This window comes from Odocoileus virginianus, chromosome 16 (genome assembly GCF_023699985.2).
Source record: "Odocoileus virginianus isolate 20LAN1187 ecotype Illinois chromosome 16, Ovbor_1.2, whole genome shotgun sequence".
Classification (NCBI taxonomy): Eukaryota; Metazoa; Chordata; class Mammalia; order Artiodactyla; family Cervidae; genus Odocoileus; species Odocoileus virginianus.
The window spans coordinates 28,881,886-28,908,358 of NC_069689.1; the positions used below are offsets into that span (position 1 = coordinate 28,881,886).

Below are 26,473 nucleotides of genomic sequence, written 5' to 3' on the forward strand. Positions count from 1 at the left end.
AACTGATTTGAATAATGAAAGAAGAAATACAGCCTATCAAAATGTATAGGATACAGCTAAAGCAGTGCTTATAAGAGATATTTGTACTACTAAATGCCTATTTAGAAAAGAAGCTCTCTATAGTGGGCTGAATTGTGACTTCCAAAAAGATAATGTTCACATCCTAGTCCCAAGAACTTGTGAACATTACCTTATTTGGAAAAAGAATCTTTGCAGATATAATTAAGGATCTTGAAATGAGGATATCATTATTTGGGTAGGTTCTGAATGCCATTATAAGCATCTTTATAATAGAGAGGCAAAGAGAAGCACATTCAGAGGAGAAGTCCATCTGAAACAGAGACAAAGATTGTAGTAATGTATTCAGAAGCCAAGGAATGCCAGCAGTTATCAGGAGTTTGAAGAGGCAAGGAATCTCCCCTGGAGACCCTAGAAAGAACACAAACCTGCTAACCCCTTGATTTCAGACTTCTGGCCTGCAGAACTGTGAGAGTAAAAATTTTTATTCTTCTAAGCCTCCAAGTTTGTGGTAATTTTTTATACAGCAACAAGAGGAAACTAATATAGTCTCAAATTCAGTTCAGTTCAGCTGCTCAGTCATGTCCGACTCTTTGTGACCCCATGAAACGCAGCACACCAGGCCTCCCTGTCCATCACCAACTCCCGGAGTCCACCCAAACCCATGTCCATTGAGTTGGTGGTGCCACCCAACCATCTCATCCTCTGTCGTCCCCTCTCCTCCTGCCCTCAATCTTTCCCAGCATCAGGGTCTTTTCAAATGAGTCAGCTCTTCGCATCAGGTGGCCAAAGTATTGGAGTTTCAGCTTCAACATCAGTTCTTCCGATGAACATTCAGGACTGATCTCGTTTAGGATGGATTAGTTGGATCTCCTTGCAGTCCAAGGGACTCTCAAGAGTCTTCTCCAACACCACAGTTCAAAAACATCAATTCTTCAGTGCTCAGCTTTCTTCACAGTCCAACTCTCACATCCATACATGACCACTGGAAAAACCATAGCCTTGACTAGACGGACCTTTGTTGGCAAAATAATGTCTCTGCTTTTTAATATGCTATCTAGGTTGGTCATAACTTTCCTTCCAAGGAGTAAGTGTCTTTTAATTGCATGGCTGCAGTCACCATCTGTAGTGATCTTGGAACCCAGAACAATAAAGCCTGCCACTGTTTCCACTGTTTCCCCCATCTATTTCCCATGAAATGATGGGACCCGATGCCATGATCTTAGTTTTCTGAATGTTGAGCTTTAAGCCAACTTTTTCACTCTCCTCTTTCACTTTCATCAAGAGGCTTTTTAGTTCTTCTTCACTTTCTGCCACAAGGGTGGTGTCATCTGCATATCTGAGGTTATTGATATTTCTCCCAGCAATCTTGATTCCAGCTTGTGCTTCTTCCAGCTCAGCGTTTCTCATGATGTACTCTGCATATAAGTTAAATAAGCAGGGTGACAATATATAGCCTTGATGTACTCCTTTTCCTATTTGGAACCCGTCTGTTGTTCCATGTCCAGTTCTAACTGTTGCTTCCTGACCTGCATATAGGTTTCTCAAGAGGTGGGTCAGGTGGTCTGGTATTCCCATCTCTTTCAGAATTTTCCACAGTTTATTGTGATCCACACAGCCAAAGGCTTTGGCATAGTCAATAAAGCAGAAATAGATGTTTTTCTGGAACTCTCTTGCTTTTTCGATGATCCGGCAGATGTTGGCAATTTGATCTCTGGTTCCTCTGCCTTTTCTAAAACCAGCTTGAACATCTGGAAGTTAATGGTTCACGTATTGCTGAAGCCTGGCTTGGAGAATTTTGAGCTTTACTTTACTAGCGTGTGAGATGAGTGCAATTGTACAGTAGTTTGAGCATTCTTTGGCATTGCCTTTCTTTGGGATTGGAATGAAAACTGACCTTTTCCAGTCCTGTGGCCACTGCTGAGTTTTCCAAATTTGTTGAAATATTGAGTGCAGCACTTTCACAGTGTCATCTTTCAGGATTTGAAATAGCTCAACTGGAATTCCATCACCTCCACTAGCTTTGTTCATAGTGATGCTTTCTAAGGCCCACTTGACTTCACATTCCAGGATGTCTGGCTCTAGGTGAGTGATCACAGTGACCTCATTTTCCATGTTAAGAAACTGAAAGCATACTGTTAGCAGAATAAAAGAAATAATAAAATATGAGAATAAATCATTGAAATGGGAAACACAAAATCAATATAAGGAAATCAATGAACCCAAGAGTGGAGTCCTTGAGATCAGTAAAATTGATAGACTCTTCAAAAAAGAGAGATGGAAGAAAGACACAAGTTACCAATAACAATAAGAGAGGAGATGACATAACTATAAACCCTACAGATATTAAAAGAATAATAAGGAAATAGCTTATATGAATAATTTTACTTAAGCAACTTATATGAAATGGATACATTCACTGAAAGACAAACTACCAAACAAAGATCATTCAGGAAGAAATAGGTAATTCAAATATCTGTTTTCATAATACACATATATAATCTTTCCACAAAGGAAGTTCAGGCCAGATGACTTCACTGGTGATGTCTACCAAACATTCAAGCATTTGAGGATGACATACAAGTTCTTCACAAATTCTTCTGGAAAACTGAAGATGAAGGAGTATTTTTCAACTTGTTCTGTATAGCCAGACTCTGAAACTAAAAATAAACAAAACTATTACAAGAAAACTATAGATTAACATGCTCATGAACATAGATACAAAAGTTCTTAAGTAACATTTAACAACTTAAATATAGCAGCATATAAAATGGGTAACAAATGATGACCAAGTAGAATTTATCACAGAAAGGCAAGATTGGTTTAACATTCAAAGATCAACTAATGTAATGCAACAGATTAACAGACCAAAAGTGAAAAGTCAAATGGTCTTATCTCAAGAGATACAGTAAAAGCACTGGACAAAATCTAGCATCCATTCCTGACATAAACTCTCCAGCAAGTAGGAACAGAAAAGAACTCCTTTAAACTGTTAAATGGCATCTACATACAACCTATGGCTAACATCATGCTCAGCGACAAAAGATGTCATTTTGACACCTCCCCCAGCTATTCCACTCCTATGTATTTACCTAAGACAAATGAAAACATCATGTGTAACATAAATGTTTTTAATATCTTTTTTGTAATAGCCCCAAATTGGAAATAACCCAAATGTCCATCCATAGGTGAACAGATAAAGCACATATATTGATATGATTATTACTCAGCAATGATAACAACAATAGCAGTAATAATAAACCAACCTATAGATGCATGTAGCAACATTGATGAATCTCAAAATAATTACACTAAGTGAAAAAAGCCAGATAAAAGTGACCGCATACTGTTTGGTTCCATTTATATATAATTCTAGAGAATGATAACTAACCTATAGGGACAGAAAGCCACTTGTCTGCTTGCCTAGTCATCAATATGAGAACAGGGAGGAATAAAAGAGAAGGCTTACTCTAAGAGTCATGAGAAACTTTGGGGGGTGTTATACATGTTTATTATCTTGTCATCATGGTTCCATATGTGTATACCTACATCAAAACATCTAATTTTACACTGTATACATATGCAGTTTATTGTATGTTATACCTCATAAAACTATATAAAATGAATAAGACTGTGAAAAGTTTAGAGAGAGTAGAATGTAAAGGGGCAGGTAGTAGGCAGGAAGAAATTAGTCTGGAGACTGAGGCTGGCCTCTGTCCTATGGACAGGTTTATGGAGTAGGCTCTGGTGCAGTGCTGTGCTAAGTCACTTCAGTCGTGAATAACTCTTTGTGACCATACAGACTACAGCCCACCAGGCTCTTCTGTCCATGGGATTCTCCAAACAAGAATACCGGAGTGGGTTGCTGTGCCCTTCTCCAGGGGAGCTTCCCAACCTAGGGATGGAACCCATATCTCATGTCTCCTGCATTGGCATGTTGGTTCATTACCACTAGCACCACCTGGGAAGCCCATGAGTAGCAGAGAGAGCTTAAGCAGACTAGAGGGAGCCTGATGGTAGAGACAAGAGCTCAGTGATTTGGCAGCAGATGATGGGCCCTGTTGAGGAAGGCAGTAAAAGAGAAGAACTGGTAATGAAGAAGTGGGGCTGGATCTGAGAGACAATTCAGATATGGAATTGATGTAGCTTTAGGACCAATTGGATAAGGGAGAGGAAATGGTACATAGTTGGATATCTGGCTTGGAAGCTGCTTTAGACTGAATTTTGTTCCTCTAAATTCACATGTTGAAGCACTGACCTTTGATGTGACTACATCTGGAGATAGGGTATTTAGGAGGTAATTAATGTTAAATATGTTAACTAAGGTGGGACCCTGACCCCATAGAACTATAGCCTTCTAAGATGAGGAATGAATGGAAATCTCTCTCCATCATGTGAGGACCTGGTGGGAAGGAGCTGGATGTAAGCCAGGAAGAGTCTTCCCCTGAAAGTGAACTCTGCAGAGCCTTGATCTCGAACTTCCCAGCTTCCAGAACTGTGAGGAAATTAATTTCTGTTGTTGAAGCCAGTCAGTCTATGGTATTTGTTATGGCAGCCCAAGAGGACTAACACAAGCTTTTGGGGGTTTGTAAGCTTGGGGGGGGGTGCAGATATGTTTATACTGCTCACCTAAATCAAGAACGCAGAATGTGAAGCAAGTTGGTGCAGTTATGAGTTCAGACTGAGATATGTATTCACATGAGGATATAAACCATTTAAGATATAGGGCTGAAGTTCTGGAGAGAGATTGGCTAGAGGTACATATTAAGGATGGGCTTCTCAGGTGGAGCCAGTGGTAAAGAATCCACCTGTCAATGCAGGAGATCTAAGAGACATGAGCTCAATCCCTAGGTTGAGAAGATCCTCTGGAGGAGGGTACAGCAACCCACTCCAGTGAGTCCTTGCCTGGAGAGCCCCATGGGCAGAGTCTGGTGGGCTACAGTCCATAGGGTCACAAAGAGTAGGACATGACTGAAGCAACTTAGCACGTAGCATGCACATATTTAGGAACCGTCAGCAATCGGTGGCAGTTGAGACCATGAGATGGGTATACAGTAGGAGCAGAAAGGCCAACAAGGGAGAGGGAATGGCCAGAGACAGAGGATGATAACAATGACTGAGTGGTGACTCTAAAGCCAATGAGATAATTTTGAAAAGAGTTAATGGTAACAAGTGCTGCAGCACATGGGATATATTTCTGGGGACATGTTAAGTGTCTGGCATGGCCCTTTTAAAATCAAGGACCCTACAGTCTAGCTGAAAAAGAATACAAATGCATGTGAAACAATTAGGAAATCATTCAACTAGGGTAAATTGTCTTAGTGTAACAGAGAAGTGCAATAAAGTTTCATCCATTTATTCTACAAAGATGTTGCACTCCTACTGTGTATCTGGCTTTAGCTGTTGGATGAGGCAGTTGGGCTTTTTATTAACAAAAAGAAGGGCATGACTGAGTTACTGAGGTGTGAATAATGATACTCTGGATAAATGGAAAAAATGAAAGCAGAGTAATTTAGGTACATAGGGAGTGATGGAGAGGATCCAGTCTTAACAAGAGTCCAAGGAGAGGAGAATAATAGGGGAGAAAGCCTGGCTGGCTGAATTTGTGTCAGAGATTAGAAGGTTGGGGAGGGGAAGCGCCCACCCTAGTATAGGGTATTCTTGCTTCAGTATTTTTTAGGCCCTAAGCACCTGTTGCAGCACATTAAGCTGCAACAGTTAGTAGGACCACTGCTTTCTACAGGTTTCAGACATGCAGAAACTTCAAGCCTCTTCACTGGCCACCAAATATGTGTCCAGCTGCCGTCGTGCATGGACGGGGAGTTTTCATAACAAGCTTCCCAGGCAAAACTTAACAAGAGGAGGGCTTTTTGTATCAAAGCGCCTTCCATGATCCTTTCAAATACTGGGTGCATTGAGGCTGGGTGATTCCAAGGGTCGTTTTTAACCTACATTGCAACGGCTTTGGCAACCAGACATGTGGTCAGATAGATAATACAGTGAATAGTAAGGTAGACAAATTCGTGGCGGACGAACCACTATCAGTCTCTGGACACGACCAGTCAGTCTTGTTGGGCGGAACTATCCACAGTAACAAAGCATCCGCAGTGACAAAGCGTCCCCAGGACAGCCCTGAGGATACAGTTCTCCCGATGGACGGAAGAGGGCGCTGCGGATCGTCTCGGTCTGCTACTGTCAGAGACAGACCTAGCGTCCTGGGGCGCGAAGGGGAAGCCCGCGTGGTCAGGTCCCGGAAAAACCTCGGGCTGCAGACGTCTCCCCGAGAGCGCCTGGGGTTGGTGCTTCGGTTACCCGAAACTGCCTGAGCCAAGTGTTGGGGGTGGGGAAATGGTGGGAAGTTGGAGAGGAGAAAGGACCAGAGAAAGGAACCCCAGCACTACTGGTGAATCCGCGGGAAACGCGAAAGCTCAAAGCCCATGGGAGCACACCGCTGGGGCTGCGGTTTGTTTCCACAGAAGGTGGGAAAAGCTGCGGGTTTCGAACATTTAAAGCTGACTGCGGCTGCATACGGAGCCTGGGGGCGAATCAGCGGTGCCGCCCTGAGGATCCTTCCCAAATCTGTCTTTCTGGTCTCAGGTCTCCGCAGCAACTGCAAAACTTTCCTTCGAGCTGCCCGCGCCCCAGAGCGAGTCCGCGAGTGTCCCTCTCCCTTCTAAGGGGAGCTTAGTAGGGGGCTTCCCGTGTCGGTCCAGAATGTGGTGGGATCACCACCATCCTCTCTCGCCTGTTCAGAGGCCTTTAAAGAGTAACGAAGAAATGGGAAGAAACGGAAGCCGCTTCGATGTGGAGCTCAGGCTCACTCCTGAGTCCACTCCTCCGCGCCCTGCTTCGGCTTTGCGGAGTGTCCGAGCAGCTGCAGGCCCGCGCCCCCCACATCCCGCCCACAGCATCTCGGTTCTCCTCCGTTCAAAGGGTACTGCTAGCGCTGGAACCGCCACCCCCCCCTCCCCCGCTTTGTAAACCAGACCCCAAATTCTCTCCTTACCCCAGACTCCTTCCCGCCAGGGGGCGCCCCCGGAGTTAGTGGAGAGGTTAGGGGCCCTGACAGAAGTTGAATCTAGGATTGAATAGGAACATAGGAGGGCTTCAAGACCACTGGTGTCGACTTCAGGAGGGCCAGACCTGACAGGAGAGGTTTCTCTGACACCAAAGACCTGAGGGTGGGAGTCTCCTCTTCTCCTGGCAGGTGCTGGCCTTCACAGGTGCAAACTCGCCTCCCATTCCCACCCCAGAAGGCCGAGTGGTGAGCAGGGAAGGGCTGCACGGGAACCTCGCCGGGACGTCCAAGGGTCATCCACCTCCTCTCTCCTGCCCTCACGACCTGCCCAAAGGCCACGGTTGAAAACAGTGGGACGACTCCCCTCAAAGACCCTAGATGGTCAAGGAGAAATGGAGAGCAATAGAGAAATCTCCAGATTTCTCCTTCGCCCCGCATCTGCGAAATCCTCCTGCTGAAAGCCGCCAGACTGCCGAGCCCTGGGGCTTTGCGCAGATTCTCCGGAGGTTCTCGATTGTGGTGCCTGGGGAAAGGGGGCAGAGGGGCCCTGTGAGATCTTCAGGGAGAGGAAGACGCCCCCCCCCCCCCCCCCCCCGGGGGCTCCCGATCCTCTCTCGGTTCCTTGAACCTCCGAGTTGGAGACCAGCGACCCCCAGCGCTCGGCTGCGTTCCTACTTTCTGCTCCCTAGGCGGGGTTGCCTCGACGGCACCCGGGAACCCAGCTCAGCCTGGCTCGGGAGTCTGCGCCTGGCTAAGGAAGATTCGCCCGCCTCGGGTCTGGGCTCGGGAGCAGACGAGGGGTCGAGAGCTTCATGCCAAGAGACTGTTTCTAGAAACCCAAGGCTTAGAACCAGAAGTAATAACCCCTTCCATGTGCTAGCGAGTTTTACAGTTTACACTCACGTGCAAGCGTAGCACAACCTGAGAGCTACATCGGACAGGTTATGACCATTTTTGCAGCTCAGGAACCAGGTGCTAAAATGCTTTATTCCCTTAATTCAACATTTTTTGAGGCACTGAAGGATTGGAGGATAAATAAAGCAAGGACTTGCCCTTGGGGGGGGAGGGGGCTGAAAACAAAACCCTAGCTTATTTTGGCCCTGAGGGTTAAGGCTCCAGACGTCCACAAGAGCCATACCACCTGGCTGGAAAGTGGCAAAACGGGCTGGAACCAGGACTTCTGAGTTTATATTCCAGAGCTTTGCCCACGCCCCTGAGTGCTTCAAGATGGGGAAATGGTGCAGACACATGCACACAAACCTTCCTTACAGCCCTCTCTATCTCAGTGGAAGCCAGAAGTAACATTTGTCACAAAGGAACTACATATTATTTGAGGGATTTGTTAATTTGTAAGCTCGTGTAGGTAGGAAGCGCATCTAGATGATTTAAGGCTGAATTTTCCAAAGTAGCAGGGAGCCTGGGACAGAGCCCACACTCAATAAATTTATTTGTTGAATGAATCACAAATTGCAGTAACTCTGGGCAAAATAATCCGGAATAAGCCCGACCAGGAAAGAGGGTCGCTCCCTGCCCTAGGGAAAGCCGGAAGGACCATGAAGGAAATTAGAAAACTGGGGGAGGGGAGAAAATAGGCGTTCCTATTTCATCATCCCCAACCTGGTGAGAGCTATAGAGCCGGTGTTAGCCTTCTGTATGAGCCCTCTGTCCTAAGTTCTCAAAGAACTGGTGCAAGAGGGAAAGAAGGGCGTTTCTCTTCGGACGGACGGGTGGTGAGCAAAGACCGATGGCAATCTCGCGAGTCCCCCCGGCCCTGCCTGGGCCTGCACCCACAGAGCTCCTAGATCCCGGTCTGAGCCGCAGGCCGCAAAGCAGAGCGTGGTCGAGATTGAGGCGGATACCGGCGGCCGCCCCAGGGAAAACTCGTGAGGCCCGAGATCCGCCTTGCTCAGAGCCTGCCCCACCGCCCCACCTTGGCTGAAAGACAAGGGAAGATGCGCGGGCCCTACATTGTGAACTCGGGTTCCCAAGCATCCCCTAAAGAAACTGCTGGCATAACTGCGGTCTGCCCTGTTTGAGATGAGTCGGGGGAGTGGGGAGGCCGGCTGAAAGAGAACCCTCTGGTCAGAAAGAGGCGTTGGGGCCAGGTGAGGGACTCTCACTTGGACCAGCACGGAGATAAGGATATCCGCCTTTTCCCCACAAGACGGCTTATTCTTGGCAGCGAAGCGCATCTGAAAGGTGCGGAGCTGTGTGTGTGTGTGTGTGTGTGTGTGTGTGTGTGTGTGTGTGTGTGTGTGTGTGTGTGTGTGTGTGTGTGTGTGTAGGGGCAGAAGAGGCAGGTGCCTCAAGATGCTGCGATGGCCCAGGCCAAGTCCAGACGAGATCTGGTGCTAGCGCGCGCAGCACAATCTCGGCTGCGGCGGGGAGGAGGGGGGAGCAGGGACCCTTACCCTAGACTCCCTCCCACGAGCTCCTGCTCCCGCTCAGTGCCCGAACCCAACGCCTGCCAGCTACCTACACGGTAGCTTTCCCCACAGTAAGCTTGGGGTGGGGGCGGGGAGCTGTCAGCCACGTGCCTGCTTCGGAGCTGAAAGCTGCGAGGATACGAATGCCGAGGAGGCATGGCTCAAGGACTGCGGAAGATTCACCCAGCTAGTGCTTTCATGTGTCCTGTCTTACTTGGATCTTAAAAAAACTTGGTGAAGAATGACCTCCATTTCTAAACGGCATTGAAACCAGGAGAGACTACAACGTTCTACACCTAGTGTTTCTTACATTTAGTAATAATATAAAATAATGGAGAGGGAGGAGAGAAGACTCGAGATTCGGAGACCCATCCCACCTTGGCATAAAGACCCTAGTTGAGGCGCAGGCCCAGGGCTGGGGGCTGGCCTGCACACAAGACCTATATTCAGTTTTGTCTGCTCCCTACAGTGTTGTCCTCTGCCCTTCCACTTGGACCCAGAGTCATCCTCTCCCCTCCTCGCCTAAGTAGGCATCACTTTGGCCAAGGCACCCTCGATGGGAGTCTGAGTCCTTCTTGAGAGCGCCCCCCAGAGAAGTCTCTTGGAGGGGAGCGCAATGAGCTGACCTGGCGCCCGTCTTTCGAAGCATAACTGAGGAGTGCTGTCTCGACCCTCGAATTCCTGCTTGCCTGCCCCAAAGTGGCCAAGGGGGCTGGGAAACATGGCCTTCTGCTGTAGGCAGGAGATGGGGTGCCCTGAGCTTTCTCTCCCCTCTTAAGGAATATAGGTGGCACGGAAACAATGTTAGCATGTAAATTGGCTTTGTATTGAGGGAGAGCAGTTCTCAAGGGAAAGATTGAAATCTTGAAATGAGCCAATAAAAAAGTTTCCTTATTATAATCACTATTAATGGAAAAGGCATCTAACCTGCTGAATTAAATCGTTCAAAAGCGCCTTTTCATGATCAGGAGCTCCTCTACAAGGAAGGGAAAGAAAATATGAAAACAGAAACCCAAATCGAGAAGCCTCCTTAACCGGCCCCCGCAGTGTCTTGGCGGCCCCTGCCCGACCAGGGAGCGCTCCGCCCTCCCAACCCCTAGCGCGGAAAAGGAGACTGAAACAGCCAAAGAGAAAAGAAAACAGTAAAAACAAAACGTTTAAAATCCAAGAGGAAAAGTCGGAGCGGGTCTCAGGATCTGCACGGCGGAGGGCTCGGCTCCGTGCTCCACTCCGCTGGAGGCCAGGGCCTGGCCGGAGCCGCGCGGCGGATGCCTCCGGCCGGCCCGCCGGCTCGGAAAGCGCAGCCTACAGCTCCTCCTCTCCAGGCGCCCAAGGACCCTCAAGGCGCGGGGCTCACACTTGAAGCCTGGGAACGCGCAGAGAGGAAACCCACTTCCTCCTAAGCAGTTTCTTGCTAGCCGGCTGAGAGGCGCCCAATTGAAACAGAATGATCCTCATCTACTAATATCCAGCGTGGCCACAAAGCGACTGGCCATTTACGCCGCCACTTTAAACAAAGATATTTGGTTATTCCCGGGAAGCAAGTGCACTTTTGCATGGCTGAGCTCCGGGTGGAGGCAAACCTCAGCCCTGCCTCCCGCCCGCGGTGCTGCTCACGCCGGGGGATTCGCCCCCTCCCCCGCCCCAGCCGGCTCGTCCAGCCGGGGTTCAGGCTCCGTCCCAGCCTGCAACAGGCGAGCTGACTCTCACGCTGCTCCCTGCCCGAGGCCTCCCTGAAGCATCTGAGGGGAGAAAACTATGTGACCCCGGGCTGGGGTGCGGGGCTGTGATGTCCTCGGAAAGTCAGCTCCCGTCCCAGACCTGCCCGTGTCTGGGCGATGGGCGAGGGTCGGGGACACCAGGTTTGTTCGAGGTGGAGCAACTTCAGCGATGTCCCTTCGCATGAATTCTCGCAGCTTCTCAGCTCGGGCGGCCAGTGGTGGGTCCTTGCCTTAGCTTGGGGTGGGGGTGGGGAAGCATAGCCGCGTGGGGGTTGGGGGGGCGGGGTGGGCATGAGGCCGAAGGCCCTGGGCCTCTGAGAAGACCCTGAGCTGGGGAGAAGGGGGGGCGCGGGGATCTGGGACAGCCTCTCGGCGGCAGCCGATCCCCCCCTTGCTCAGCGCCCCCTCCGCCCGCTGGGATTCTCTCTCGGGTAGGGGGGAAAGGGGGCGGGGAGCAGAGGTGTCCTTCTGACGGCGGCAGAAGAGGCAGACAGACTGACAGACAAGCAGACCAACAGTGCGGCCCCAGGGTGCGGCCCCTGACTCCCGAGCTTCTTTGGTGGCGACTGGGGCTCGGCGCCGCGAAGCCAGATGTGGTCCGGCGGCAGTGGGAAGGCGCGGGGCTGGGAGGCCGCGGCGGGAGGGAGGAGCGGCCCCGGCAGGCTCAGGTGAAACCCCCACCCCGTCCTCGGCCCACTCCCTGTCCCCGCCCCGGGAGCCCCGACCGAACGGGAAAGTGGTTCACTTTGTAACTCCGCAAGTTGGTTGCAAAGCAGCATTCACCTTCCTTCCTCCCAGCGGCCCTCCTCCTCCTCGGCTACTCCCCATCCCACCTCTCGCCCTCCCCTCCCTCGGTTCCCTCCTCCTTTTCCTCCCCCCCTGCGCACCCCCCCCCTCCCGCGCGCCAGCGTACCCCACAAAAATGAGGGTAGGGGGTCCGGGGGAGAAATGCTTTGGGTCGCGTCTCTGCCTCTCTCTCTGTCTCTCTCTCTCCCTCTTTGAGACCTAAAAATCCTGACAAGTGAAACTTAAAGGTGTTTACCTTGTCATCAGCATGTAAGCTAATTATCTCGGGCAAGATGTAGGCTTCTATTGTCTTGTTGCTTTAGCGCTTACGCCCCGCCTCTGGTGGCTGCCTAAAACCTGGCGCCGGGCTAAAACAAACGCGAGGCAGCCCCCGAGCCTCCACTCAAGCCAATTAAGGCGGACTCGGTCCACTCGGTTACGTGTACATCCAACAAGATCGGCGTTAAGGTAACACCAGAATATTTGGCAAAGGGAGAAAAAAAAAAAAAAAGCAGCGAGGCTTCGCCTTCCCCCTCTCCCTTTTTTTTTCCTCCTCTTCCTTCCTCCTCCAGCCGCCGCCGAATCATGTCGATGAGTCCAAAGCACACGACTCCGTTCTCAGTGTCTGACATCTTGAGTCCCCTGGAGGAAAGCTACAAGAAAGTGGGCATGGAGGGCGGCGGCCTCGGGGCTCCGCTGGCGGCTTACAGGCAGGGCCAGGCGGCACCGCCGGCCGCGGCCATGCAGCAGCACGCCGTGGGGCACCACGGCGCAGTCACCGCCGCCTACCACATGACGGCGGCGGGGGTGCCCCAGCTCTCGCACTCCGCCGTGGGGGGCTACTGCAACGGCAACCTGGGCAACATGAGCGAGCTGCCGCCGTACCAGGACACCATGCGGAACAGCGCCTCGGGCCCCGGATGGTACGGCGCCAACCCAGACCCGCGCTTCCCCGCCAGTAAGTGAGGCCGCCCCACCGCGGGGCCGCGGGTTGAGCGCAGGAGGTGCGGGGAAGACCTGCCGGGAAGGCGCGGAGCCTGCCGGCTGCGCGCTGGGCATCAGGGGTGGGCGGCCGGGCAGTGGCGCCAAGGAGTCGGGTGTAGGAGCTGGGGAGTCTGCCCTGGTTGAGCTGAGGGGTCCAAGAAGAGGGACTCGGTAGCCCTGGGGTCCTGAGGGCAGGAGCTGGTATTTGGCGTTTGCCAGATGCGGCCAGTTGGCCGCTCTGCTCCGGCGCGGGAGAGCGCGGAGGCAGCGTCCCCCCAGCTAAGAGAACCGGGTGAGCAGAGCTTGGAGAGGCGCGGCCTGGCCGGGAGGGAGGGTGCCCTGCTGGGACGCGCTCAGGCCCGGGGCCTGGCCCACTCTCCAGGCTAGGCAGGTGGGAGGGCGCGCGGCTCCAGACGGGATTCTAAATGGGCAGAGCCAGTGCCCTCACCGGGCTGACAGGAGACAGTGGCCAAGGCACAAAGAGTCTGGGGTCTCAAGCTTTCGAAAGTGAACACCTCCCTCTCCCAAGCTCCCAAAGCTGGGGGTCTACCGTTAGACCCCGGCTCCGGACCTGAGCCCAGTTTGCTGCCGGCTAACCCCACGAATCCGGAAAGGAACAGGGAAGGCTTTCTCCACTCTGCTTTTTTGGGTAAAGCACCGAGACTGAGGGAGGTAGCCGGGGTTGAGGCGGGGAGCTCTCCAGTAAACCCCCTCGACGGCGCGGCCTCGAGGCAGGCTCCGGCGATCGCCGCGGCTGGGCCTCTCAGGGTGGAGGCGACCTAGGTGAGAAGGGCACCGTCGGGGCGGGCCGGGCTGGCCAAGGGCGCAGGCGGCAGAGAGGGTCTGGCCCGGCCCGGCCCCTGCCGACGCTATGCGTTTGTCGCTTACAGTCTCCCGCTTCATGGGCCCGGCGAGCGGCATGAACATGAGCGGCATGGGCGGCCTGGGCTCTCTGGGGGACGTGAGCAAGAACATGGCCCCGCTGCCAAGCGCACCGCGCCGGAAGCGCCGGGTGCTCTTCTCCCAGGCGCAGGTGTATGAGCTGGAGCGACGCTTCAAGCAACAGAAGTACCTGTCCGCGCCGGAGCGCGAGCACCTGGCCAGCATGATCCACCTGACGCCCACGCAGGTTAAGATCTGGTTCCAGAACCACCGCTACAAGATGAAGCGCCAAGCCAAGGACAAGGCGGCCCAGCAGCAACTGCAGCAGGACGGCGGCGGCGGCGGCGGGGGCGCGGGGTGCCAGCAGCAGCAGCAGCAAGCGCAGCAGCAGTCCCCGCGCCGCGTGGCCGTGCCGGTCCTGGTGAAAGACGGCAAACCCTGCCAGGCGGGCGCCCCCGCGCCGGGCGCCGCCAGCCTGCAAGGCCACGCGCAGCAGCAGGCGCAGCAGCAGGCGCAGGCCGCTCAGGCCGCCGCGGCAGCTATCTCAGTGGGCAGCGGTGGCCCCGGCCTGGGTGCCCACCCGGGCCACCAGCCTGGCAGCGCGGGCCAGTCTCCGGACCTGGCGCACCACGCCGCCAGCCCCGCGGCGCTGCAGGGCCAGGTCTCCAGTCTGCCCCACCTGAACTCCTCGGGCTCGGACTACGGCACCATGTCCTGCTCCACCTTGCTATACGGTCGGACCTGGTGAGAGGACGCCGGGCCGGGCCTAGCCCAGCGCTCTGCCTCATCGCTTCCCCTTCCTGCCCGGTCACACACCACCAACCACCCGCTACACCCTGCGCTTCGACTTTTCTTAAGAACCTGTCCCGTTGAGACCAAGGGAAAAAACACAAAGACCAAACTGCTGGACGTCTTTCTTTTCTTTCCTTTTTTTTCTAAAATGTGCAGGATTTTTTTTAAAAGAAAATAAAACAACCAAGCGAATCCAATTCTTCTAAGGAGTCTTTAAACAGAGGACATAACAAGAACCGCTTTGGGGGTGTCTTTGGGGTGATTCAAATGGGTTTCCCACGCTCGGGCGGGATGTAGTTTGGAGACGGCTCTACGCTGACATGGCTCTGGACACTTAAGATTGAAATCTTCACTCTGGGTACACCGTGCCAGGAAAGTGGACTCGCTTGTAAATACCGGGATTTCTTTGAAGGGGCGACCGGGGGCTGGGGAAAGGAAAAGACGGAACCCACTTGCCACTGACACAAAGGAAATGCCCCCTCCTGCCCCCTCTGGCCACCCAGGCTCAGCTGAGACCCGCCCTGGTTAAAATCGTTTTATGTTTGATGTGAACTTGTAGTTGTAAAACGCTGTCAAAAGTTGGACTAAACACTTAGTTTTTAGCAATCTGTACATTTTGTTGTAAAAAGCAAAAACAAAAAAACCAGTCCCCATCCCCATCCCCAGCCCATTATATTTTTTATGGGCCAAGACAAATCTGTGTATATTATTTGGCAGTTTGGTATTTGCAGCGTCAGTCTTTTTCTGTTGTAACTTATGTAGATATCTGGCTTAAATATAGTTCCTAAGAGGCTTCTAATAAATTATACAAATTAAAAGGATTCTTTTTCTGATTAAAAACCCCATCTTTTGTTTGGTTTTGATTTGGCTTTAAATGGCATTTTTTGGTAGTAGGGGGAGTGGCTCAGCATTGGCCGGACAGGATTCGAATTGTGTGGGAGCTCAAAGGATCCTGAACCAGTGAAGGAGGCTGAGACCAGAGTCTTTGCCCCACGGAAAGAGAGAGTTTTGTTCTGCTTCTGAATTAAGTCGAACCAAACCTTGAACAGTCTTGGGATTCGGCAATAGAGAGTAGAAAAGCTAAACTACTTCCACCAGGAGGAAAAAGAAAGAGAAAGACACCAAAGGACTAGTTTTCAAAGCCAGACTTCTGTGTCTTAAAACCACAGAAGTATCTACTGTGGTCTTATACAGCTGAGCCAACGTTTTAAAACAGTCGACCTTGGACATTCCATTTTTAAAGAATCCTGAATAAACAATTATTTTTATAGGTGGATTGTCCCTGTAGGTTTCAACATTATTTCTAATCCTTGGCAGAGCCTCCTTGGGACTAGGATGTGGTGGGAGATTGTTTTCGAGAAAGTGGGGAAGTCGTGGGTTTCGTCTCTGCTCTAAAACAGTTATTCCCCCACACAGGCTGTGCAGCAGCTTCTCGTAGCTTTCGTGGCCCAGGAAGGTGTCTGACTGGGCTGCTGGCCTTGGGAACACCCCTGGCAGGGCTTTCTGCTCTTTGTTCCAAGATTTTCATCTCTGGGCTCCTGGCCTCCTAAATCTTTGTAGCAAGGAGTCTTTCTCCTGTCCCCAACTCTCCACTTCTCCCCCATCGCATGCCCCCTCAACATCCACCCCTGGGAGGGAAAAAAAATCTTTGACCTCTCTTCCTACCTCTAATTTCCCAGTCTCTTTGGTACCCTGATATAGCTGTTGGGGAACTCTTAGTTGCTCTGGGGAGGGGAGGAAGAAAGAGAGGTGTAGACAGAAGTCGTAGTCTCTAGGTAATCTGTTGCTCCTTCTGTGTCATCTCTGATGTACCTACAGGAAAAGTGACTGCACCGTGAACAGAGCCCCTCCCAGCACTTTTCTCTAGGTCTGAAAGTATTTGAATGGGGGGAGCGGAATGTGTGATCCTATTTGGCACATACTCATTTATCGCCTAGAATTTCAACTTTCTTTTTTCCTGTCTCGCCTGCCTCTACATTTTCTTCCTCTTTTTTTCAGCTCATTCTGACTCCATCTCTGTCTTCCCGGATTGCCACCCTCAAGCCCCAGGAACTTGTAAGGAAAATGGGGGTGGGCGCTTGCTAGCACCAGCAGTCTTCTCTGTTGACTTTCTGGGGACTCTTTTCTCGTGGTTCCCTAACTGTGGACGAGGACGGCTTTCTCTCTCGTGTCTGACTGCTGAGATACTGTTTTCAGTATCTAGAAGAGACTCAGAGATTTCTAGAGGGTGACTGGTTGGATCTAGAGGGTGTGATGGTTGGGAGAATTCTCAGGAGGCCCCACATTTTGGAAAACAAAGGAAAATCTGGACAGGTTGAACACTGGTGTTGGAATGGGCAGCAGTAGCCCCCGGGGCAGTTTGTGAAGGTGGTTAAATCACCCAGGTCAGGCCCCGCCGGGCAGGGGAGATGTTACAGCTAAGCTCTGAATTCTGTGGGGTGGGAGCTTACCCTCGACCTGCCCCCACGCCCAACACACGAGCGTGGAAGGGAAGGGGCGGGCGCTCAGGGGGGCTGCCCACCCCACCCCAACTGGCTGCGGAGCGGGCCACTGAGATTCACAATTCTAGTGAGCTATGGCACTCAGTCTGATCACCCTTGCCCTGTATGGAGTTACTACCGAATATGTTCTTTCCCCTCCCCGCACCCTCCCCGCCCCCCACCCCAGCCCGGCCGTCTAGAGCTGACTTAATTTGGAAGTCTGTTTACTGGTCCCGGGAAAAGGGAGAACGGAGCCTTGTCTGCAGACAGGACCCAGACGAACAGGGCCTTGGCCGCTTCTCTCCGTCGGTCACGCGGGGTCCACTCACTCCGTTTCTGGCCGCGAGACTGCTGTAGCTGCAGGAAGCGGCCCTGGAAGGCAATCTGAAGCGTCTCGATAGGGAAATGGGTGAGCGCTGGGCTCAGTAAAACACCAAAGACTGGAGATCCACTTTACCCGCACACCCTGTCAGCCTCTGCGGTCTTTTGTCCTCTTCACTCATGGACCTCCCCTAAGTCTCCAGCATCTCTGGCCCGGGGAGCTTCTGGTCTCTGCTAAGAAGAACTCAGCTTTCTGGGGATGTCCCTAATGGGGAAACTTCCCCCTGCGTGGGGGCCGCGCAGTTTGCCCCCAGATCCAGGAGGAGCTGAGCGCCGCCACCTAAGCACCCCATCCATCCCGAGGTCCCGACGGCTGCTGCGGGAAATGGGGGAGATTTTTGCAGACTGCATCCCACCCCCCTTCCTCCTGTTCCCCACCCCCAACCCTGCCATGTAAACACGAGGACTTTCTCGAGAGTCTTGGAGAGCGGCTCTAGTGGCTTCAGGGCCTGAAACCCCAGGCTTGGCTTGTTTGATGTTTAGCATCCCAAAGCGACTCCCCCACCCCGCCCCAGCCTGGGAGCCCGGAGTTGTGGGTCGGAGAGGCAGGAAAGCAACCCTCTCAGCTGGCCTGGCCGGGCTTGGGGGCGGCGTGAAGACTGGGACAGAGATCCTCTGAGCAGGAAAGAAGGGGGAGGCCGGCCTGCCGCCACCCCTCAACAGGGACACAATCGGGTACAGCTGGCGTCCTCCAGGCCCAGAAGGCGGGAGGGGGCAGGGAATGCGTCAGCAGCCCGGACACAGGCTCTGGGACCCGGGCCGGCTCGGTGGGAAGTAACTCGAGGGCCCAGGAGTGAAATCAGAGCCAGGCCGGAGCCGACTCCGCAAGAAACACTCCCTAACTCCTGGAGGCGGGGGAGGCCCCGCGCGCTCCACTTCCAAGGGCTTCGCCGGAGGCAGTTCTCACTGCTTAAGGGCTTGGCCTTTCTAAGGGCAAAACTGGCTCGGGAGCCTTCCAGGGGATTCGAAATCCTCCCGGGGCGGGGACAGGCCTAAGGCTCGGCACTGGGGTGTCCGATTTTGAGACGCCAGGGAAGAAGCCTCAGACGTTAGAGGTCGCACACTCTCAGAGCGCGCTTGCGGGCGTCTGGGCGCGGAGGAGCGGCCTTCTCCAGTCGCGGGTGCACAAAAGGTAGAGCCGAGTCTCTTCTCAGGCGACCCGAGCTAAGAGGAGAGGAGAGCGGGGTTTTCTGACTTCCGACTCAATAGGGACCAGGTAAGGTCAATGCTTTCTCTATTATGGCTTTATCTTAAAAGCGGGTCAATTTAAGATAAGGAGGTGGGGGGGATCCAGGATCTGTGTGAACCTTGCTGATAAAGACTCACCCCTTTCCTGAACTAAAAGCAAGCCAGGCAGACATTCATTTTCTATAAACAAGAGAGTTGTGGGAAGCTGCCTTGAATTCTGATCTGATGCCACCAGTCTCTCTAGACATCGCGCTCCCCTCCCCCCAATGATTGGTGTGTGTGTTGGGGGGTGGCGGGGGAGCCAAGTGATGGAGGATATTATTTGCTGAGAACTAGAAAGCCTGTTGAGAAATGTGAATCTGAGATGATGTGGCTCTTGGGCATGGTTTGCCAGCTGGTTTGTTTCAAATGCTGCTGTCTTTCAGAATGGATGGAAAGCGACAGCCTCGAGTATTGGGAAGGATGAGACTGAATGTGTTCCTTGATCAGTTCCCTGTTAGAAAATACTGGATTCCACCTCCCTCTGGCCTCCCTGCCTTCTGACCGATGTGCCTGTGGTTGTGCAAATGTATTCTTGTGACTTCGGGCCATCCTCTGTGGGCCTCAGTTTGGGGCTTCCGCCTCAACTTGGAGCACGGAAAGTTTTCTGGTGTCCCTTTGGCAGGTAGCTTCAGGAAAGTGTCCTATTCACCGATCACCCTCTGTGGCAAGCCTGTCCATCCAAGTCGCTGAAGGAACCGGGTGTGGATGGGAGTACAGGACAGAATGTGTTTATTGAAGGGGAGGAGCAGGTCTGAATGTCATCTCCCCTCCAGGTAGTTGTGTTTCTAAACTTTCCTCGACGATTCTCAAAGAAACAGAGGAGGAGCCAGGCTCAGCAACTTAACAGCACAGCTTCTGACTCCTCTGAAGCCACAGTTGGAGTGGCTGGATGCATTTCTTTCTGATAGTGACCTAATGCCCTACTTGGAGGGCATCTAGGCACAGTCCCAGGTTTCCCATGTGATAATGTTTGCCATTTGGTCTCTGCTTCCTAAACGTGTATCATCTTTGTTATTAGTTGAGTTGTAACAACGTTTTGGAAAGGCTGAGATTTAAATGGACTTTCTTGTTTTATTTCTCTTTTAGTTATTTGCAGGACACTGTTAGTGTTTTGCTTGAAATGGAAACAAACATTTAAAAAAAATCACAGGCAGTAACAGACTCTGTTAAAGAGGGTTCTTTTATCCAATACAATATTCACATCTGACTTTCCGCTTGTACGTAGGCTGCATAAGACAACCTGTCTGAAAAAAAGACACCTGTCTATGTATGTATTATAGATATATATGTACATGTGTATGTATCTTATGTATCTACTTTATAAAATCTTCAAAAAGAAAAAATTAATATAGGATTTTCTTAGTAGGGGATCTTATAGAAACCATTAGATGTAAGAAGGTTGAATGTGTTTACTATCTCAAGGAAGAGGTCACATGAAACAGTTTTCCTTAAGAAAGTCAAGTAAACAGAAACCTTTGTTAGCTTCTTCCCAATTTAAATTGGAATATTAATTTATTTTCATGTCACAGGACTAATTATTTTGGGGGAAAATACTAAAATTTGTCCTTAAAGAAAATGAACTTGTTGCTTGAGACACACAGCTGTAGATGAGACTTCTTGAAGCAATCTACAACAAAAATTGTTGTTGTCATATGCTTCACTTACATTATCCACTAGTAGAAATCATTAGTATGAACACCGTTCATACTAACAAAAACAGATGGACACTTTGCTGCCCCTAGCAGTTCCCCCTCTTCTGGCCCTCACAGAGCACTGGAAATAAGAGGGCAGGTCTGAGTCTGACAACAAAAAGACAAACTTTCCCTCCTCCTTTCCCCATTTTGTACATCTTGTACATTTCTGCTAGTCCAGTCTTTGATTGCTACATGGAATTGTTAGTAACACCTGGCTGTCGGTGAAGTGTTAAACTTTGCATTTCTAGGGTTTGGGGTGATTGTTGATGATGTCATTTCTACGAAAGATGTCAGGACCTGAAAAGTGTCCTTGGATACCCTTTTCTGGGTGCTACATCCTGGAGCCATTCTGTGGAAGAGTCACCCAGAACGGCCCAGCCTCCACCTTACCTAGCACCAGTGTTGTTGTGTGAAGGGGTCCAAAGCTCTAGGAAAACAAGAGTTTATTTGGTCTGTGTGCTACCGATTTACCTGATCTGGGCACACACAAGGCTAGGTGTGTGTGCTCGAGCACAGATGTAAAACTGGGAATTACCGTAGTGATATGAAGAGGACTAAGAGCTGGTCCCCGTAAGTTGATTCCTCTACCCTAGGAGACCAAGGAAATGGTCTAACAAATCTGGCTATGGCTGTGTATAGAGAGAACTTCCAAGTTAGGGTCCCCTGAGGTGCCCCCAAAGCACCAGGTTTCTAAACAGACATTTTTCTTTCAGGCAGGTTTTTCAGAGGAGACTCTGAAGCCTAGAGGGTTAAACCCCTCTCCCCTCTGGGGCACTCTGGTGCCTTTAGGTCTGCAAGGCGCTGTTTTCTGGGTGGAGTCTGAAGGAGGGTGGGTGGTTCTGGGCAGTGACTGGCTTCTGCCTTCCCGTGAGAGTGTGCTTCAGAAAGAACTGCAACTCTTGCACCACAGGTGTGCACAGAGCATAGTCCGTGCCTCTGGCCAGGGCAAATAGAAACTGTAGCCAGTTCCTTACTACTTGTCAGGCTGCAGTAGTCACTGACATGTTGATTACTGCTCCCTGGTAGGACTGTTGAGGCTGAGGCCAGGGTGTAGTAAATTTTGGAAGAGCTGTAGTGTGTCATACCTACAACTCACACAGTGGGTAAAACTCTGATGTCTGTCTGCAAATCAAACAGGAGAACCTTTGCAAATACTTAACAAAAGCCAACTCACCCACAGCCATCATCTAGCACAGGATTGGGAAGGGGTGTAAAGGGAAAATCATTGACATCGATGGTCCCATACAAGGACCATCATGCATCCCTAACAGTTGGCATTAACCTTCCTGTATGAACTGTTTTCTATCAACTATAATGTCATGCCAACCTAAAATTAGTTGCTGAAAATTCTCAACATGGCTGAGTACTTAGATTCTGTTGGTTGGGTGTCTGTGGAAGCTGGGGCTTTGTGTGTTTGTGGTTTTGATCACTGGTAAGACGAGAGAGGAAGGAGAGGAGACTGGAGGGGACAGGAAAGGAACAACTGTGCCCAGTGGAAGTGTGTGAGGTTCTGTTGGTGTTTGTGACAGCTGAGACTCCCTGGTTAGAGCTGGTCTTTAGATGGAAGCATTGGGGCAGGGTGGATGAGTGTGTGGTGTGTCTTGGTGTATCTGGTGTTTAAGGGATGGTGCTTTTAGCAAGCAGGGCCAAGGAGCGGAATAGGAGATAGTGTGTGTACCATGTCTTTGCGTTGGGCCGGTGACACAAGGGCAACATAATTATCCAGCTTAAACATGCTCAAATGGCAAAAAGTTGCAAAATAGATCGACCTCCCTGAGAAGAGAGGGAGCTGGTTACAGAGGTCTGCAGCCATCATCCTTTTTCAATACATTTTAAACAAGAGGATCTAGTGAGTGATTCCGATTCAATACACATAATCAGTTTGCAAGTCTTATTTCCATTTGAAAACAGGGCCATTTGCAATCATAAGAGCCGGACACGCTGAAAGATTCAGAGCGCTTTCTGGGCGGATGATGGGTGACAGAATCTGCAGGCAAGCGCTAAATATTTTCTTCTAGCCTCAGACCTTATGCATCAGCCTCTAGTCCCGATGTATTTTAATCGAATATTCCTGTTGAATATATAGCTTAATTGCTTAGAATATCGAGCTTCCAGATAGGGGTGGGGCGGGGAGCCGGCAGGAAAGGTGAGAAAAACCATGTTAGTGCTTTTCCTAGGTGCTGGTTAATCATTTAGTGAAGAGCACACGGGTAAAAGATTTGATGAAAAATTCAAATTTGTTTTTAAAGGAAGGGCTGCCTGAAGAGGTTGTCTGGGGCCAAGATTCGCGGCTTGAAGCCACGATGTCCTTCCCGAGCACGACGGGGGCAGTGAGCTGCCACCTAAACCCAGGGGCAAGCTCGGAGGCCTCCCAGCCTCACCGCCGGAGACCCGAGCCCCCCCACCCCGTCCCGACCCCGCGGTTTTGTATTGGTTGTCAGTGGTCCTAGCTAGAAGGGTGGGCACTTAAAATCTCAAGCTGTTTTATGGTCTCTCCTTGTAGAAAGTTTTGGTTTCTAGGATCATTTGAAGCAGCAGCCTGCAAACCGCGCCGCACCCCGCCCCCCCTTTGGGCCGGCGGCCTCAGCTCTCCCCACCCCCCAGGTCTCCCCTCCAACCCCGGTAGCAAACAGCACCCCGCCCACTGCGGCTTCCCCCACCCTCAACGCCCAGCCCAAAGCCCCAGTTTCTCCTCCCACCAAGCCTCTCCCCCATCCCCAAGCCTGTGTGACTCTCCACCCGGTTCCTAGCTGGAGACAGGAGCACTGCCTGCCCACCCGGACCCCAACCCCTTTTGGAAAGCTCCCCAAGAAGTCTAGTGTGCGGCTGAGAAAAAATTTTCCGTGTATTTTGACCCCGGATTATATAATGAATGTATTAGCTTCACTGGGTTACGACGATGATCCAAACCCTAACCTGAAGGGATTTTTAAAACGATCTTACCGTACAACCTTTTTCTGAACAAGTGAAATCAAACAAAGCCAGCGAACTGCTGCTTTTTCCCTGATGAGTGTTCCTAAAGAAAAGAGATTCCGTCGTTGCTGCCCAGATACCAACATCTAACGAACTTTCTATTAGGCTGAAACTTGGTCTAATAATAGCAAGTGTTTAATGTTGATTCCATTTTTATGTTGCAGGGGGATAATTTATTAACCTCAAGATAGTGCCTCTTAGGCAGGCGTTGTGTTTTCAGATGTCCTTGCAAAGCATTTCACCTCTGGAACGATCTCAGGAGAACCCATAGATGGAGGCGGGGTGGGCTGTGTGTGTGGTGGAGATTCTGTACAGCTCCTGCTGGCTTGCTCAATTTTCTGCAAAAATCATCTTAAAAGCCTGGGTGTTCTCTTTGCGCTGTGCTGTGCTTAGTCGCTTAGACCTGTCCAACTCATTGCGACCCCTCTGGACTGTAGCCCCCCAGGCTCCTCTGTCCATGGGGATTCTCCAGGCAACAATACTGGGGTGGGTTGCCATGCCCTCCTCCAGGGGAGATGTTCTCTTTAACAGATGTCAAATTATAGGGACCACACAGATCTAAAGACATCCCACATACACACACTAGCTGTAAACTCTGTAGGTTCCTCCCCACCCGGCCATCTCTCTAGGACTCATTCTGTGGATAAGCAAGACTGGTCTGCAGACATAGGTTCACCCTGAGCCAAGGGGTGGGGGGCAGGACAGGCCTCCTACCACAGGGAGCCTCCACACTCCGTATTCTGCAAAGCAGGAGGATGGAACTCATACAACTGACAGGAGGGGAGGGTGGGGCTGGACTAGTAGGACTCAATCTGCTAGGTGTAGGGGAGTAGCTCCCTGGAGGAGGGCATGGCAGCCCACTCCGGTATTCTTGCCTGGAGAATCCCCATGGACAGAGAAGCCTGGTGGGCTGCAGTCCATGGGCTCACAAAGAGTCCATGTGATCGAGTGACCAAGCAGCACAGGGGAGGCAGTAGCTTATCCACCTGAGGGCCTTGGCTGGGTGGTCAGAAGGAAGCACAGGAATGGCCCTCCAAAGAATCAGAGAGCCAGAGCAGACTCCTGGCCGGAAGTTTCAGCCACCCGACAGCCCCAGAGAGACACGCTGACTACAGACCATTTCTAGGAGCACTGGTCTATACGCGATAATTCCTTCCCAGCCTCTTGGACCTCCCTGGGGACCAGACATACAGCATTTAGAACTGCTGGCCCATCTTCAGCAGCAATCCTAGTCCGGGGGAGGAAACTTCAGCCTACCTTACTCAGAAAGTTCTGTCCCTGACTTGCAAGGCTGATGTGGCAGACTCTCCTTAGGACCCAAAGATCACCTGCAGGAAATGTCATATTCTTGTATTTATAGCCCAAAGTGACTTCAGTATCTACTATCCCCTTCTTTCCTCATCCTCTTCGTTTTCTGTTTTTTTTTTTTTTTTTTCATTTCAGTGCCTACATTTTCCTTGTGTACTTGCCCAATTCCAGCCTCATAGATGCAGTATTACTTCATAGGTAATCCGGTATCATTTTCCTAATGTCAGTACTAAAAGGAAAAGCAGATAAAGTGGATGTGCTAAGTCATAAAGAATGAAAGCCAGCAAGACCCATATGGGAGGCCAGTTGGGGGGTAAGGAGACCAGAGAACCGCCAAGGTCAGCCTATCAGAGGACTAGCGAGAAAAATGAGGAAAGCAAAGAGAAGCAGCAAGCGCCGAGAAATTCAATTAATGTCAGTAGATGGGAAGGAAGGAATACAGCCCCCACCTAAGGCATAGGTACGCCTGGCCTGGGCAGGCTTTGAATGGGCTGAGGAGGGAACAGGTCTGTGTATGGTGTTCCGTGTTTGAACTGAGGGGCGAATCTAACAACCCCTTCCTTCCCTGCAGGCATATCTTACGAATGGAGACTTTCTGCCAGAGCCAATTAAAGGGCTACGGAGCGAAGGGGCTGGGACTGGAGTTCGCCTCCCAAATTCCAGCCTGGCCAGCTCCGGGCTGTTAACCCCGGGGAGGAGCAAATTCCGGGAGATCTGATGGGAGTCGGGGGGAGGTTGGGGGAAGGGTGGTGGCAGAGGGCGGAACCACCCGGTGAGGAAATAGTGGCTTCTGGAAACTTCCGTGGAAACATACAAAAATGTTTTCCTTCGTACAAGTGCCCCAGCCCTCCTCCCTGCAGGTGGAGAAGGGACTTCAGAAAAAATTGATGCTTCCCGACCCTGACTGTTGGACAGCGCCCCCTCTCGTCGCTGTCCTTTCGACACAGCCTCGAAGGATGGGCCACGTGGAGAGAGTCCCAGCCGCCTGGGAGGACCGCAGGGCTATTCCGCTGGGACTCGGATCCCAGGCCGCCCCGCAACCCTTGCCTTCGGGTCTCGGGCCGCTTCCCCTGGTGGAAGGCGGGTCGCAGGGGACGGTCGATTCCCTGTGACCCCGGCGAACGCGCTGCGGGCAGAACTACGTCTGTGCAGGAGAGCGCTCTCCAGGCTCTACCCGGGCGCCCCCGGCTGTACGGGGCGCTCGCAGCCCGGGAAGGGGCCAGGGCTGGCCGGGTCCCCGGGGTCTCTGCCCCGCGGGGAAGAGAAGGGAATCCCCTCAACCCTCAGTGACCGGCCCGGCATCCCCTGCTCCCCTCGCCCAGCCGGCTTGCCGGCTTCTCCCAGGGCCCTGGATTCCCCGGGGCCATCCCTTTTTAAAGGGTCTCGCGCACAGTGCGATACATTTGAGCGAAAGTGTATTAACTCTTTTAATACCTCAGCATGATGACACTGTTCATGAGGACCTCATGTGTTCGGTGACCGCAGAAGGGCACATTTGAGATGCTTCCCGGCCTGCGAGGCACCAGGCCCCACACCCCTTCCCTCCCCCAGCCCTCGAGAGGGACCGAGGAGAAGGACCCAGGCCGAGCGCGGCCGCCGCTCGGCCCCAGCGGCCGGAAGCGTGGCACATCCCGGGCCCCGGGCCCCGGCCCCACGGCGGCTTCGCCGTCGGGTTTTTTTCCTGCGAATGAAGAGGCATCGCATGCAAGCAAAGGCCGGCCAGTCGGCTCCAGATTCCCAGGTCCTCCCTCCTGGACCTCTCACCTCCGTTAATATTCTT

At 51.8% G+C, this 26,473-nt stretch overlaps 1 protein-coding gene, 1 long non-coding RNA gene and 1 other non-coding gene across 5 annotated transcripts in view; 2 read left to right on the forward strand and 1 right to left on the reverse strand.

Moving 5' to 3' along the window:
• The window catches only part of LOC110152797 (uncharacterized), a 109,900-nt gene that overhangs the window by 49,212 nt on the left and 34,215 nt on the right, over positions 1–26,473 (forward strand). The window contains exon 1 of one of the 2 annotated variants that reach the window (XR_011491807.1): positions 18,033–18,704. The exons of the other annotated variant lie outside the window; for it this stretch is intronic. This is a non-coding gene — a transcript (uncharacterized protein). Of the gene's footprint in view, positions 1–18,032; positions 18,705–26,473 lie in introns of those variants that run through there. 2 annotated transcript variants of the gene reach the window in all.
• Positions 2,387–12,312, reverse strand: LOC110152784 (uncharacterized). The gene is made up of 2 exons (XR_002318490.2): positions 12,226–12,312; positions 2,387–2,678 (listed from the first exon to the last, which is right to left on the reverse strand). It is a non-coding gene; the product is annotated as an uncharacterized lncRNA (long non-coding RNA).
• NKX2-1 (NK2 homeobox 1) lies at positions 11,545–15,445 on the forward strand. 2 transcript variants are annotated; one of them, XM_020916579.2, is made up of 3 exons: positions 11,545–11,851; positions 12,542–12,927; positions 13,844–15,445. In XM_020916579.2, the coding sequence occupies exons 1-3, from the start codon at positions 11,775–11,777 to the stop codon at positions 14,581–14,583; spliced, it is 1,203 nt and encodes a 400-aa protein (XP_020772238.1). In that variant the 5' UTR covers positions 11,545–11,774; the 3' UTR covers positions 14,584–15,445. The 2 variants fall into 2 exon arrangements, with proteins under 2 accessions (XP_020772238.1, XP_070334116.1); XM_070478015.1 differs by lacking the exon at positions 11,545–11,851 and having other exon boundaries at positions 12,451–12,927.

Bases quoted from the DNA above. Each gene is read 5' to 3' on its own strand.
- NKX2-1 (XM_020916579.2), top strand. From the start codon at position 11,775: ATGTGGTCCGGCGGCAGTGGGAAGGCGCGGGGCTGGGAGGCCGCGGCG. The intron at 11,852-12,541 runs GTGAAACCCCCA...TTCCTCCTCCAG, and splicing joins AGCGGCCCCGGCAGGCTCAG to CCGCCGCCGAATCATGTCGA. The intron at 12,928-13,843 runs GTAAGTGAGGCC...TGTCGCTTACAG, and splicing joins AGACCCGCGCTTCCCCGCCA to TCTCCCGCTTCATGGGCCCG.